A 14,900-nucleotide genomic window follows, 5' to 3' on the forward strand; every position below is an offset into this window, starting at 1 on the left:
ATTATTGTCACACCCTGCCAGAGTACATGAAGAGGAATTCACATTGACAAAAAAAATCACTTTAAGAAGAACCAAGTGGGTTTCCGTAAAGTAGGATTTGGTCTTTTTGTTGGGGGTGAGGAAAGGGACAGTCTGGACAAGAAACGGGAGAGGGCACCTGTCTGATAAACTCCTGCAGTGACCTAAAGGTCCCACAAATGTGGTCTGTCCATCCATCTTTCCTGGATGTTTTCCAGTACCCACAATGGAAGCCTCAGCCACCGTCAAGGGCAATTCAACATGGGAAGAGTGGGCCAGGCTTGGGTGGAGACAGCGAGATTTAGGAGTGGAGCTCAGGGAAGCGTCTCCAGGGAGAAATGAGCCAGAATGCAGAAGGCACTGGCTGACAAATCCAGGTCCCTTTTTACGGCAGAGCTCCTCAAATCACAGCATCATGTGTAAAGTCAGTGTGAGCTTACAGAAAATCTACAAAGTCACCGCCTGAGGCGCAATACTTTGTATTTAAAAAATGAAAATTAAAAAAAAAAAATGAAAATTAGACCCACGTAGTTCATCCTAAAAGGATGGGATGGGTTAATAATCAGGAATACCTACAAGTTGTCTTAGAGGTACTGAGTCAAGTAATTGTGTGTATTGATCAAGAAGGTCAATTGGAAATTGAGTCATAAGATGGTCCAGTCCAGGGCACCCTGGGGTGGCTCAGCGGTTTAGCGCCACCTTCGGCCCAGGGCGTGATCCTGGAGTTCTGGGATCGAGTCCCGCATCGGGCTCCCTGCATGGAGCCTGCTTCTCCCTCTGCCTGGGTCTCTGCCTCTCTCTCTCGGTGTCTCTCATGAATAAATAAATAAAATCTTAAAAAAAAGAAAAGAAAAAAAGAAAAAAAAAAGATGGTCCAGTCTACTACACGTATGAAATTATGTAGGAGACCAGAGACGATACTTAGACAATACTTAATTAGACTGTAAAACTTCAAACTGTTTTTGAAAAAACTATCATATAATAATCTGAAAAGTGGTAATGTTTAAAAAGACGAAGGAACCTGTTGTATGCATGCATGCATCTGTATACAGTGACAAAATATACGAATTTTGAAAATTTTTAACAATTTTAACAAAGGCCAAGGCAATGCCTGGACACCCCTAGGTATGGGGTTCCAGGACTCCTCTGCCCCAGTCCGCACCACCAAGACAGAACTTCCACTGATCTCAACGTGCACCTATAGGGATGGTTGGGGGGACCAGGAAGCCCTGTGCCTCCAGGGTCAGGGCACAGGATCTTAGCCACAAAGGGCCCAATAATCACCCAAAGCAGCTCAGCTTCAACCCCAAGTATCTGGGGATTTGGAGAAGATCTGACCAAGTTTACTTTGCATGTCTGTGTGTCTAAGTTCCCATCTTCTTGAACCCCATGCAAGGCAAAAGCACATGGGAGGGTTCTCAGGGGTCACTCGGGGATATGACATTTTAGGGAGGTGGGTTAAGGCAGTACAGTGGTCTTCCTGGTTGGTGACTGGGTTTCATTCACTCCAAATAAAATTAATTTCTGAATAATTAGATATTTTAAATTATCCTTACAGTTTATTCCTCACTGGAAACTATGGAAAATGAATATGTCCCTAGATAGGCTCATGGCAGCGTCAGGTGATTCTAGGGAAGCTTTTTGCAATATTATGATATGGCAGTAAAAGATCCCCAAACAGGGGATCTCTGAAGTCACACGGTTAAACGGAAAATGCAAGTTGCAAAAGAACACACAGTATAATTCCATTTGTTTAACGGAACTAAAAATAAATCTATATTATCTGTAATACGTAAGGAATGCGTACTTGACAGTGTTTAGAAAAAGGCTGGGAAGACCTAAATGAATGGTGGGTCCCTGGGGGGCGGGGAAGACGTGAGAGAAAGGGAACTCTCACTTTCACCCTACGGGGTCTAGTTTTATGGGTCGCTGGAGCTCGGGATGGACTTGCACAAGAAGGTGCTTGTACTAAAACACGCTTTTCATGTGATGTTATGGCACCAGCGTGTCATGTAGCCCAGCCAGTGTCTTTCAGAGTCGAGCAAACGGTAAGTCATTATGGGAAAGACAATGCATCTTTCAGGGCTGAGGACAGAACCCGCTCACGGTACACACAACGGGCGCTCTGGCTCTGTGCTGCTGTCCACGCTGACCGCTGGAACGTTCCCTGAGCACGCGCTGGGCTCGAGCCAGCCTTGAAATCAGTGATTTGCTCAAGGCAAGCAGCACTTGACGCCAGGCCCACAGGAAAGACAGCTGATTTAATGAGTTTGGATCCCGGTGTCTCAGTGGAGGGCGGGCTTGCTGGAGCCTATTCTGGGGCGGGGGTCGGGGGTGCGGGGTACGCGAAAGGCAAGACCCTCCCAGAGCCGTGAGGAAACACCGGGTCTGCATACCTGATAGCTTCTGCCATTTTAGTGCTTTCTCTTTTCCTGTCGTCTGTTAAACGTCGTATAAAATAAATAAAGTCGAGCCCGCAGCAGAAGACGCTGCCCACCGCGCTGAGCAGCACGAGCTTGCTGTCGTCGGCGGCGGCCGTGCTCAGGGCGCTCTGGACTTCTTTCATTACCTGGAAGTCACCAGAAGTTAAAGTGGCAAAGAGTATTCTCGAGACAGAATCCTAAGAGCGTTCTGCGACCGGCCAGCCTGGCCCCAGAGGAAGCCTCTTTCCTGTAGCCAGCCTGGGAACGCTGGGGGCGGTGTGCGACAGGGACAGGTGAGGCCGAGTCACCTCCGCTTCCTGTCGCTGGGACTCTGGCGGGCGAGGCAAGGGACACAGGACTTCCACTTGGCATTTCTACAGTTCGGACAGCAGGTGGCACATTCAACCAGTTGAAAGAAACTAGGGTTCCCTGCTTTTTTTTCCCTTTTTTTTTTTTTTAAACACCCGCCTGCCAGAGCTGGGACGGAAACCCCAGCAGTTTGGTGCAGAAGCACAGTAAGTGCGAGCACAGCAGCAGGGGTCGTTCTAGAAGGGCACAAGCCACTGAAAAGAGAGCACGATCCCTCTGAAGCATTTACAAATACCCAGTGAAGGGACGAAGGGACAAGGGACTCTGCAGTCTAAAGGTGTACCGGATGCCAGCCCCGAGCAGGTTGGCCACGGGGCCCGGCCAGACCTACGAACTCTTGGTTTTCTCGTCTGGAAAGCACTTGGCCTGGGCGCTCCCAGGGGGAATGAGCCACCCGCGGCGTGCAGGGCTGTAAGGACGCCCGGCGCCGGCTCCGGCACTTCCCCGGAGACCCCGAGGGTTTGTTTCTGAACGTGTGCAAGCACCGCTCCCTGGACCCCGAGAGCCGACCTCGCCAGCTGCTCCCTGCGAGGAGCACGAAGGCCCTGCAGCGGGGAGCGGCGACACCGGTCCCCTGCGAGCGGGGCAGGCCAAGGGCGCAGCAGGAAGGGCGCAGAGAGCACCGGTTCGAGGCAGGCCCCGGGAACGGGCGCGCGGGGAAACGCGAAGCACGAATCGGCCAAGGAACGTGTCTCACCTCTGGGTTTAGGGAGTTATTCTCTGATGATTTTGTTGACAACAAGATGTGGGTGAAGCCATCCTGCTTCCTGACGACAATATCTCTGTATCTGTAGGCACTTTCCGTTTGCCGCACGCTGAAACGCAACCGCTTGTCAAAAGGCTGGTCTCTTCTGTCGTCAATAAATTTCCTTTTCCCGGCTGTCACTCCTGTAACAGACGTCTGTATGTTGGTCGTCCCGTTGGCTGTTAACGCGTCCATGAACGGAGACGAACCTGCCGAGAGCGTGAAATCACAGGGTCTGTGGTCTGTGGCGGCCTAGTCACCCCCGCCCCAGGGCCGCCAAAGGTCTGCTGTTAAGGGCATTTGCTTTCCTTCCAATCTCACAAGGAAATCACCCTCTCTTGCTTATCTCTCCTAAATAAATAAAGATGGATTGCTGAAAAGCTACAAACTTTGAGACTCTTAAAGAATGGGACCGAGAGAGTGGGCCTCAGGAAGAGTGCCTATTCCGGGCTCGAGAAGTGGAACGCAAAAGGGAAATTGCTTCAAAACATATCATTATTGGAGCCAAAGCTACCTGCCATTCAGCTGAAATTTCTTTTTCTGAATGCAGCCCAGCGCCCCCTGCGGGCCCCGGGGCCCCAGCCTCTCGGGAGGGCTCCCTCCCTGCCCTGGGATGTGATGCTCTCCGCCCAGCCCCTCTTAGAAACAGCCTTCTAACTAGCACTTCAAGACAATTCTCTTTCCTGCCACATGAAGTGTTGTGCTACTTCTCCCTCCTGAGTCAGCACATCACCGTGGCTGCTGCGTCTTCAACACGCGGTCTTCTGAATGGAGTGTTTCTTAGAATAGAGGCCAGAGTTTCATTTAATGCTTTTGCAGAGTTTATCAAGTTACATCCGGGTAAGAATTCAAGTATTTTCTTTTAAAGATTTTATTTACTTGACAGGGAGGGAGGGGGAAGAGGGGGGGAGGGATGGGGGAAGGGAGGGAGGGAGGGAGAGGGAGAGAGACAGAGAGAGAGAGAGAACACGCACAAGCAGGGGAAGGGGCAGAGGGAGAAGCAGATTTCCCGCCTGAGCACAGAGCCCCACCTGGGACTTGATCCCAGGACCCCAGGTTCATGACCTGAGCCAAAGGCAGATGCCCAACTGACTTGAGCCCCCAGGCGCCCAAGAATTGAAATATTAATAAAGAACTATAATCATCCTATTCATATGAATTGTCGGAGTATTATTATCACATCTGATAATATATAGAGCCTTGGGTGAAAGAAGAAAGGGAAAGAAATGTAAGAAAATTGGATCAAGCTTAACTCATAAAATTAGCAAGGGTAGAAGTTCTGTGAGGGGAAGAACACGAATTATAGGTCAGAAATATTTCTTCCACAGTGAAAGGAAATAAGCCAAAGCCACCAGAAAAGACTCAGGAATGGCCGTCTAGAGAAGTCAAATAATCTCCCTGGTCAAACAAAACGACTTTCACATTCAATTGGTAGAAAAACTTCAGAGGTTCTTTAAAAAACAAATTCAGTCTTTTGGAACTTTGGAAGAGGTTAAAATACATGCATAAGGTTCAAGAACCTACAGATGTAAGAAGGTGTGTGGTACGAGGCCCCCCAGCACCCCTGCCCTCCCCCTGCCCAGGACCCGCACCCTCCAGGTAACCACTCAGTCTGGTTTCCCGCTATCCTTCCACAGTGTCTGGATGTATCCACAAGCAAGTAAGAATATAAGTATTTCCACCCACCTTTAAAGAAAACACAAGTGGTAGTTTAGTAGACATAGTATTTTGTCCTCTCTCGCTTTTATCACTTGACAGTATCTTAGAACTTGTCTTAGCAGGTCAGCTCTCGGTCTTTTCTAAGGCTGCATTATCAGTCCACTGAGTGGAGGCTCCGTGATCCACTTTACTGACCCACACTGCAATAAACACTAACATTACCTTGGCCTCCGTCACTCCAATGCTGGGACTGCCAACTGAAAGAGCATTTGATAAGCTGCTGTTGCCAGTAACACAGGGTGTCCTGAATCCCGAGGAAGCTAGTAAGGGCCCTCTTTCTTAACTTTCAGCCTCTCCTTCATCAGAACCTCCCCCACGGTGTTCCCTCTGTCCACCATCCTCAACACACTCCACTGCAGCTAGAGGCAACGTGACCAGGTAACTTCTTGAGTAACAGGCAAATGGATCACAGATGACCCTGAAACCACTGAGCCTGGGTGCCCAGCAGATGGGGCACCCACAGGGGAGTCTGACGTAGGCTGCGGGAGGGCGAGAAGGGAGAAACGTGATTTTATCCACAGCTATTACTCAAGTGTAGATGCTCCAGAGCCCAGAAATGGGGGTGAGAGAAATCAGGGTAGAGATGAGTAGAGCTGGTGCCCAGAAGTGATGGTTGAATTGAGAAGCAGGAGCTCCAAAGGAAGAGTGAGGAGTGAGGAGCAAGCCTGCTGGAACCACATGCAGGGCCAGGAGGCAGTGGGGAGGCAGGAAGGCAGTAAGAGGCTCCCCTCGAAGGAGAAAGAAGAGGCAATGGGAGGGGAGATGAGAAGCCATTAATAAACTCGGGCAAGCAGTGTCACTGGAGTGCTAAGGGAAAAAAACCAGACTGCAGGAGACAATGAAAGACAGTTAAAGTTGTTAAATAAAAAACCATTCATGGTCAAATCAAGAATCTATTAATATGCTGTTTTAAGAAACACAGAGCTACAACTGCCAGGTAAGAGGATGCTGGGCTGGAGAAGGCAGCTGACAACAGTGACTCCCCTGCCCTAAAAGAGACCACATGAGGAGCCATCCTGTGCAGACAGGCAAGCCTGGAGGCCTCCCAACTCCGAGGTGAAAGATGATGTGACAAAAGCAAAACGAGCGGAGACGGGCTGGAGGCTCCGGCGGGCCCAGGAGGAGGGGGTTCTTGCAGACTACACAGGCCAGTGTGCTAACAAGAACAGGTGGAGAGCTGTCTGGATCCTTAAGAGTTACTAACTGCAAACTGAATTAATTGGTGCTGTATGAGAACACAGGGAGAACGACCCGGCAACCCGACCCAGCAACCCGGGGGATGGTCTGCTGAGGGTTGGATAGCTGCCTTCCGCCAAAACAAAGCCTGCTGACTTCAGATCGGGCCCCTTTCCCCTCCCTGAACTGCTCTTGCTTCTCGCAGTCTCTTCTTTCCCTATTTAAAAGGCGTGCATTCCTTAACTCTACAGGCAGATTTCCTGGTGGCTTCTTTCCCCAGAAGCGGGATTTCTGGCTATGGGGTCCGTGTAGTCTTTTTATGTGAACTTCACAAAAAGCCCATTTTCTTTTCTTTGAGGCAACAGGTCCTATGGAGCTATCCGTGGTTCTGCAAATGTGGATATGGATTCATGCTGGCTCATGCTGACCAGGATTGTTGAACTTGGCCTTCATCTCCCTGTTAAAACTGCACTGGCTCCCTGGTGCCATTTCAGTCCCTGCTGATTTCAGACCTTGGGATCTCACCAGGGCCTCAACTACCACACCCACCCCAGTAAGGACTCCTGGAACCCTCTGTTATCTACCTATGGGGCCACGTGACATCTAACTGTGTGCCCTATGTGGGTAGAGAAGTGTCACAGCAGGACTGAGTATCAGAATCAGACTGCCAGCAGGAGCCGGGTCCTGATGTCCCCCACCACCACCCCCTGCCATCGTTTGTGCCCCTGAGCCCCTCACTCATGACAACCTAGCTATGGAGGTCTCTCACCATTCTGGGTTTGTGCTCACCTCAAGGCCTTTACACTTGGCTCCTCCTTCTGCCTAGAATGTTCTTGCCTTATAGCCTCAAATGGCTGGTTCCTTCTGCTCATCTGGATGGCAGCTCGAGCATCCCATCTGTAGACAAGCCTCTGAGGAGCACCCCCTAACATGGGCCCTCCCATCACCACTCATGTTGCCCTTGTATGTTTTCCTCACAGCTCCCTTCACCAAAGGTATTTCTCTTCCTCATTTGATTTTTTTTATTTGTAGCGTCTATGTCGTTGCTGTACTCCACTGAGCTCCGTGACAGCAGCATCCCTGCCTGTCTCATTTACTAATGTATCCTCAGGGCTTGGAACACTCAATATCCACTGAAGGAAGGAATGGAAGGGCCCTTCAAGTCCCATCAGCCCAGCTCCCTCCACGGAGGGATGAGAAGGTAAGTGGCCTGCCCGACGTCACACAGCTGATCACCTGCTGCCAATCTGGGGACAGCAAGTAGTATGCTTCAGTGCAGAATCAACTGCTAATGACCAATCTAAAAGGTAAACACTGAGATTCGGGAAAAAATATCCTCCACATGTAAACTGTGTGAAAATTTACTGTGACTCCCTAAACCAACAGCTCTGATGAAAAAATGGAGCAAACGTTCTCAGCAAGCTGACAGTTTCTTAAGGATTTGGATTCAGAGACTACTAAGTGCCTTCCTAGGATTTACTGGCAGAAAAACCATTTTAGAGCCTCTCCTAATAAATGTTTTTTTTTTTTTTCCCAACATGCTCAAGAACAAAAAGGATACCCTCAAACATGTGTTTATTAATCTGTTAGAAATCACTGCTTCAAAAAGCATGTCTCTCGAAAAATGAAATGTGCCTTCTGCTTCTAAACATCGAGAGAAACAGCTGCATTTCCTTACTTGCCCGCGTAAGTGGAAAACCGAAAGGTAAAAAAAAAAAAAATCCACCAAACAACTATTTCAGATGCTGGACCATGGGCAGGGCAGGACCACGTTCTGAGCATGAAGGGGACCAAGCCTGGCAAGCTCAACAACATAGCAGGCTTTCTGCCTGGAGGCCACGTCCACACGGCGGGTGCAGGGAAGGGACACTGCATGCTGCCCAGCAGAAGTCCTAAAATCAGGAGGAGCCCAGGAGGCTATCATCCGTGGGGTGGGGTGCTGAAAAAGGAGGGAGCCACACAGAAAGTTCCAGAATGGCCTCGGGACCCTCCTGAGTCTTCCTTGAACACCAACCTGAGTATGTATGAGGTGAAATTCCACAAGGGTTGCCAGATAACAACTTTTGAGGAAAAAATGACCTATAAACCATGTAATTGCCAGAGTGTACATGGGGCTGGCAGTCGTCCCCAGCCAGAGTGGAAAGACTTCACTGAATACACTGGACACGGGGTCGAGACCCCGGAACAGGCACCTCTGGCTCTAGAACAAAGGATACTCTAGAAGTGCACTGACCACGCTTAAAAATACAAGCCTTGAAAAGGTCAAACTGATTTGCAAGTAACAAGTGGATGTTAGAACAAACCTAACACTTTTAAAAGCATAAAATAAAACCAGTGCCCCAAAATGTAAAAGTCCCAACATTTAGCAGCCCACAAACTACAGACAATGCAAAGTAGAAAACTCGGACCTATGATCAAGATGAACTCATTTAACAGAAAGAGATCTAAAAATGAGAGGTGATGGAATAATAGAAAAGGACATTTCCAAAATTGTTCTCAATCACCTCAGTGATAAAGCCCCTCAGTGTGCTCAAGAATTTAGGAGACAGCATGAATATATGAATTTTATTGGATACGTTTAACAGATTAGACACTGCACAAGAAAAGATCAGAGAACTTGAGACCTACCAACAGATTCTACCCAAAATGAAGCACAGAAAGAAGAAAAACCAAAGACTAGAGCCCGAGTGCCCTGAGGGAGAACATCGAACATCCAGCATATGCATAACTTGAGCCCAAGATGTGGTGTGTGCATGTGTGTAAAACACATTTGCAGAAATAAATGGCTCAAAGTTTTCCGTATCTGATGAAAACCAGAAGCTCACCGACCCTAGAAGCTTAACAAATACCAATCAGGATAAGCATAAAGGAAACAAAAGTAAGGCACATCATAATCACTCTGCAGAAGCTAGTGATAAATAGAAAATCTTCAAAGCACAGAGACGGAGAGAGAAAGACCCAACAGATAGAACAACATAACAGCAAGTGCATGTTTATCTTTGAAAGCAGAGAACCCCGCGGAGAAGGCTCGCATCTTTACAGTGTGGGGGGCACAAAATACGCGAACTGCATACCTGTGGCCTATCCGTCCTGCACAGAGACAGATAAAAACTTTTCCAGGCAAAAGCTGAGGAAATTGGTAGCCAGCGGACCTGCTCTACAGAAAGTGCTAAAGGAAGCTCTTCAGGCAAAAGCACACAGAAGAAGGTGGAGCCCCAGAAGTGTGAACACATGGGGGCAAGTGGCCCTGCACACACTGCACATCCCGTTCCACTGATTACAGGCCGGAGGCAGTCACTGGCCTCCTCACAGAAACGTGTCCCCTGCTTTCACACCAACCTAACCAGAATGAGTAAAAACCACTTTGTGGACGCTCCATGAATACCTTACAGTAGCTCCGAGGAATTGACAACTTTCTGGAAAAATATGCATTCTCAAGACCGATGTCTGGCACGATGAATATCCGAGGGAAGATAGAAGTAAGTTGAAGAACTGCCTCTGAAAAGTGCTGCAGGGCTGGGCACGGAAGAAAAGGCTCTGAGGCTCCGAGGAAAGCAGGAAATCTGCCAGATTCATTTTGCGGGGAAGGTAATTTAACTCTGATGTCAGCATTTGACACTGATGACACAAAACCAAACCACATGCCAATTTTACTTATGACTTGTGACACCACAGTTCTATTTTGCTAACACCAAATATCATAAAGAGATCTGTCTTCTTGATTTTAATTCTAACAGACTTCCAATTGCAACCTCAGTGGCTAAGGTTTGGCTGGAAGACAAGCTAAAATTTTTTTGAAGAGAATGATGAGCAAAATGCGCCCTGATAATTACGTATTTATAGCTCTTGAGGACATGGGGCTAGTGTAGGAGAAGATGACTAGAATTAACCTAGGACTAGTTCCTATGATGACAATCTATGGCATTGCAGACATAAAGAAGTCGGTAAGGATCATTCAGTAAGTGGTAATGAAAAACAAAGTAATTAATTTTCTTAAAACCGTCTGTTTATGTCTTTATTCAAAATAAAACACAGACACACATGAGAGATGAATACAGAAAATTCATTTGATGGAATGAAAACAGCAAAACATGAAAAACTGATCTCACAAACAAAAAATGAAACGGTCCTTTCTACCTACAGATTAGGAAACCTTTTTAAAAATGACAATTACATCAGGGCTGGTGAAGAGCACACACGCATAAACGGATTCACTTTTAGCAATTTTGTAAGGTGTATCCACCAACCTCTGCCCTTGTGATTCCACTCTTAGAATTCTAACAAAAGAAACTTTTTTGTTTCTCTTTTCTTTCTTTCTTTAGATGAGGACATGTTTTCACATATAAAAGGTATTCTTTTTTTTTTTTTTTTTTAATTTATGATAGTCACAGAGAGAGAGAGAGAGAGAGAGGCAGAGACACAGGCAGAGGGAGAAGCAGGCTCCATGCACCGGGAGCCCCACGTGGGATTCGATCCCGGGTCTCCAGGATCGCGCCCTGGGCCAAAGGCAGGCGCCAAACCGCTGCGCCACCCAGGGATCCCTATAAAAGGTCAAAAAATAAAAAATAAAAGTATCCAAATAACTTTATTTTTAAAATGGAAAAACTGTAAAGAGGCCTAACCTTAAGAGTAAGGAAATGGTTAAATGACCAACGAGATACATCTTGACACATAGGAAGCAGCCCTTACTGGGATGTTCACACTGTTAACACCCAGGTCTAAGTGTGTCACAACAGCTACCATTTATTACATGATATGTTACATATGCCAAGCTTTTAACGTAAATCTAGTTTAAAACTACTGGGGATGTCTGAAAGTGGGGCTGTGTCTGCAGATCTCCCAAGCTTGTATTCTTTTACTTTGTTACTCCCTAAATTATACAGTACAGAAATGAAAATGAAAGATCTCAAAAGTAGTATATACAGTGTAATCAACAATGCATATGTGTGAGTTTATTGGAAATGGAAATACATAAAAATGTTATTAATGGCTCTCTCTCGGTGACGGAGTTATGGGTGATTTTTAAAATATTCTTGGTACTTTGTAAACTTGTACACTATACTACCAATGTCAGGGTAAAAACCACTTGGAAACAGACTATAGCAGCCAAAAACCAGACAAAAATTTCTGGGGTACTATTTTTAAAAAGGTAAAGATTTATTGGTATTTTTCTAAGTGTATTTTAGCATAGGGTTGTTTAATCAAAAGCTGGTAAATTAATATGTTGTCAAGGCAGTATGGGTCTGAGCCGTAAGAAAAGTTCAAAACCAGCTGTTACTTTCTTTAGTCTAAAGTTACAGAGCAAACACTAGAGTGTTGATAGAATTATTAACCATCCTTTATAAAGTTTAACATTTCAAAACATCCTCCACACCGACCAACCCTAATCCTATTTAACCATAGAGAGCTTACTGCTTTATTGAGATTATATAATCTGCAAACTGAATTTATTAGCAGAGAACTTTCTGAATGAATGTGGAAGTAAAAGGGAGGCTTTAAACACAGTATCCCTTTTTTCCAGAACATGTTAAATGATTGAACCCTTTATACATAATTATAAAAGTCTCTCTGCTCCAATTCCTTCAAATACAGGTCCCCGTGTGTAGGGATCCCTGGGTCTAAGGCTATATATGCTTATTCTGAGCTGTCTTCATCAAAGACAATAATATATGGTCAGTGCTGCTAGAGGCTTTTGCTCCAACACGACTGATATACAAGTAACAATTTTGAGCATGCTGCAAATTTCATGTTCTCTTTATGCCTAATTTTGTCTGGAGAGAGTTGGTGAACGCACAACCACAACTCAGGTGACTCTAGTTGGGCAGAAAAACACAAAACACACACTGCCACCAGCCACCCCGGGTTTCAGATGCTCCTTCCACAGCCTCACAAGCTATAACCCTTCGCACGCCCACTTCCACCAGCAAACTGCATGCCTCTTTCATGATAAAGAACCACATTTATTGTAGTATTTGTTTTTCTTAAACATTTAATATGCCAAACTGTAGTACCGTTCTTATTAGGGACCTTCCTTATTTTTAAATATGCCAATGACATGATTTTTGAGTGCCGGGCTCCTATCCGTTTCCCACCTAAGCCCATGGTTTTTAGTGCATGATTTTGCATAGTGCGGTAATTTTCAGGAGTGCATACGTCGCATTATAGCAGAACTGGCTGTAAGTTTTCTTTCCATTGCTCAGTATCAAAGTCATTCTTTTTGCCTGAGTCAAGAAAGAATTTATTCACAGCCACGTTTTAGACCTGGCCTTAAAAATAAAACCATCTAACTAATGATTTGCTTCAAGAGGCCGTACATAAACCAACAAGCAACTGCTCAATGGGGAATTAGGATGGAAATGCGTACAATCAAACTCCAGATTCAGAGAGCTCTTTGGTATTCATCAGCCCAATCCTTCCCGGAGAAACTCCCTATGTCAAGCAGGGGCTCCACCCAAATGCCACCGCACAGTGCCTGGATGCTGCAGTCCCCACCCCAACGGAGTGGGCTTCCATGGCAAAGGGCCCCTAGGCTTCTGGAGCCGAAGGAAGATTCTCCCAACAACTGGAGAGAGCAGGGTGCTCTGTGTGTGTGTGTGTGTGTGTGTGTGTGTGTGTGTGTGTGTGTTCCAAAGTCCTTAAGTGGGCTTTGCTTTCTCTGTGGATCAGTCCTTTGTTCTCCACAGCAGGTTGCCCCCAAATCTCTCTTTCTACCCACAAATCTGACTTTAGAGCTTCATGATCACTTTCAAGCTAATTACATTCCTTTTTTTTTATTATTATTATTTTTTTACATTCCTTTTTGTTTCAAAGGGCAACACCTACCACCACAATCCTCCCCAAGAGACCTGTGTTTAAGGGCAATGGTACCTCAAATGCAATCCCCGCCACCCTTGATGTGCAGAGGAGCTTCTCCTCTTCCCTTCAGACCACATCACTGGCCACAACAGTCGGGAAACACGGAGGCCCCACCTGTCACCCCACAGGAGGGTTAGGAGAGTGCAAATGGTCTTTAGAATCCGTCAACACTTGTTGGCCTGTGACTCCCAGCCCACCTAGACCCTCCCTGGTAGGTCCCTCAGGATTAGCCCACAGGGCAGGTCCCCCCACAGCTGGTAAGATGTGCCTGATGACCACCTACAGCTCAGGATTTGGGATTCAGACATCCAGTGCAAGCTCATTTTTATATCACCACTGAGGCCCCTGAGTGCTGTGCTTGGGGGTGCTTTATTTTTGTGCACTGTATTAGGACAAACCCTAATTCAGAAACGTAAATTACTTAAGACATGTAATCAAATTGAAATATAAGAATCACTATCATTAAGACTAAGTCTGCGGGCACCTGGGTGGCTCAGTCAGTTAAGTGTCCAACTTTATGATCATGGGGTGATGGGATCAGCCTGAGATTGGGCTCTGCACTCAGCATGGAATCTGCTTTACCCTCTCCCTCTGCTCCCCACTCCCCTCATGCTCTCTCAAATAAGTAAATAAAATCTTAAAAAAAAAAAAGAATAAATCTGCCCAGTTTCTGCTGTATACATACATCTCCCCTGTCCTGTCCATTCCCAATGCTCGGCTATGCTGTGGATGCATTGGACATCTCTGCCTCCCTGGCCCGGACCACGTATTCTAGTCATTAGGTCCTGTGGCTCCAGCCTCTGGACCCCAAGATGGTACAGTGGCACAGCAAATGAGAGGGAAGGCCAGACTATCCTCAGTGACTAGCGCACACTTTCCATAAATGTGCTGGAAACCACAGCAATGCTCTGCGCAGGCCAGGTGAACCTGCCAGAGTCAGTCTATGATCTTAAAGCCTGAGGCAGGTGCCTTCCTATTCCAGCTGTTGCAGCAATTGTTATCCACTCTGGGTCTAGATTAGAAGGTCCCTTTCTTCTAATCATTTCAGTGTGGCTACCCTGCACCTAGACTCATCATCAGCTCTGGGGTTCTTTGGGGGTGGACAGGCAATTGAGTGCTGTGTCACCTTCCCCTGCTTACACAACAGTGCTTTGCAAGCTCTGGGACACAAAATCCCTTTCGGGGATACCAATCAGTATTCCTTTATTTAGAGAAGACTAGGAGAAACCAGAGATGGTGGCCAGCAGGACCCGGGGCCAGCAGATTAAATGTGTGTCTTACTGTGGACTGCCGCTGAAGGAGTTGGAGAAGGCTGCTTAGACTGCCAAGCAGCTGTGCATGCAACACCCATCCAGAGAGAAAGGCTGAGTAGTGTTTCTGGACACGGCCTTCCCAGGGGTCTTCCTGACGCACCAACCTGGTGTTGGTGTCACTTGAACCCTCTGGCACTTGTTGCACTGGGCTGTAAGGAGCCGACTCCCCTGAGGACACCTCTGTGCCTGGACCTCAGTATCTGATAAATGAATAAATCTGAGGCCCAAATGCCACCACTCTGATCTGCATGTCTTCGGCCTTCTCAACAGCATGATCAAGGT

At 46.9% G+C, this 14,900-nt stretch overlaps 1 protein-coding gene across 5 annotated transcripts in view; it reads right to left on the bottom strand.

Annotated features, from left to right (window-relative positions):
- Window positions 1–14,900, bottom strand: part of CDYL (chromodomain Y like) — a 175,023-nt gene that overhangs the window by 14,574 nt on the left and 145,549 nt on the right. For all 5 annotated transcript variants that reach the window (XM_072729209.1, XM_072729211.1, XM_072729213.1 and 2 more), the window contains 2 exons: window positions 3,508–3,764; window positions 2,415–2,587 (listed from right to left, as the gene is read on the bottom strand). In XM_072729209.1, the coding sequence (XP_072585310.1) occupies window positions 2,415–2,587; window positions 3,508–3,764 (430 nt within the window). The remainder of the gene's footprint in view (window positions 1–2,414; window positions 2,588–3,507; window positions 3,765–14,900) is intronic.

Source organism: Vulpes vulpes, chromosome 12 (genome assembly GCF_048418805.1).
Source record: "Vulpes vulpes isolate BD-2025 chromosome 12, VulVul3, whole genome shotgun sequence".
Taxonomy (NCBI): Eukaryota; Metazoa; Chordata; class Mammalia; order Carnivora; family Canidae; genus Vulpes; species Vulpes vulpes.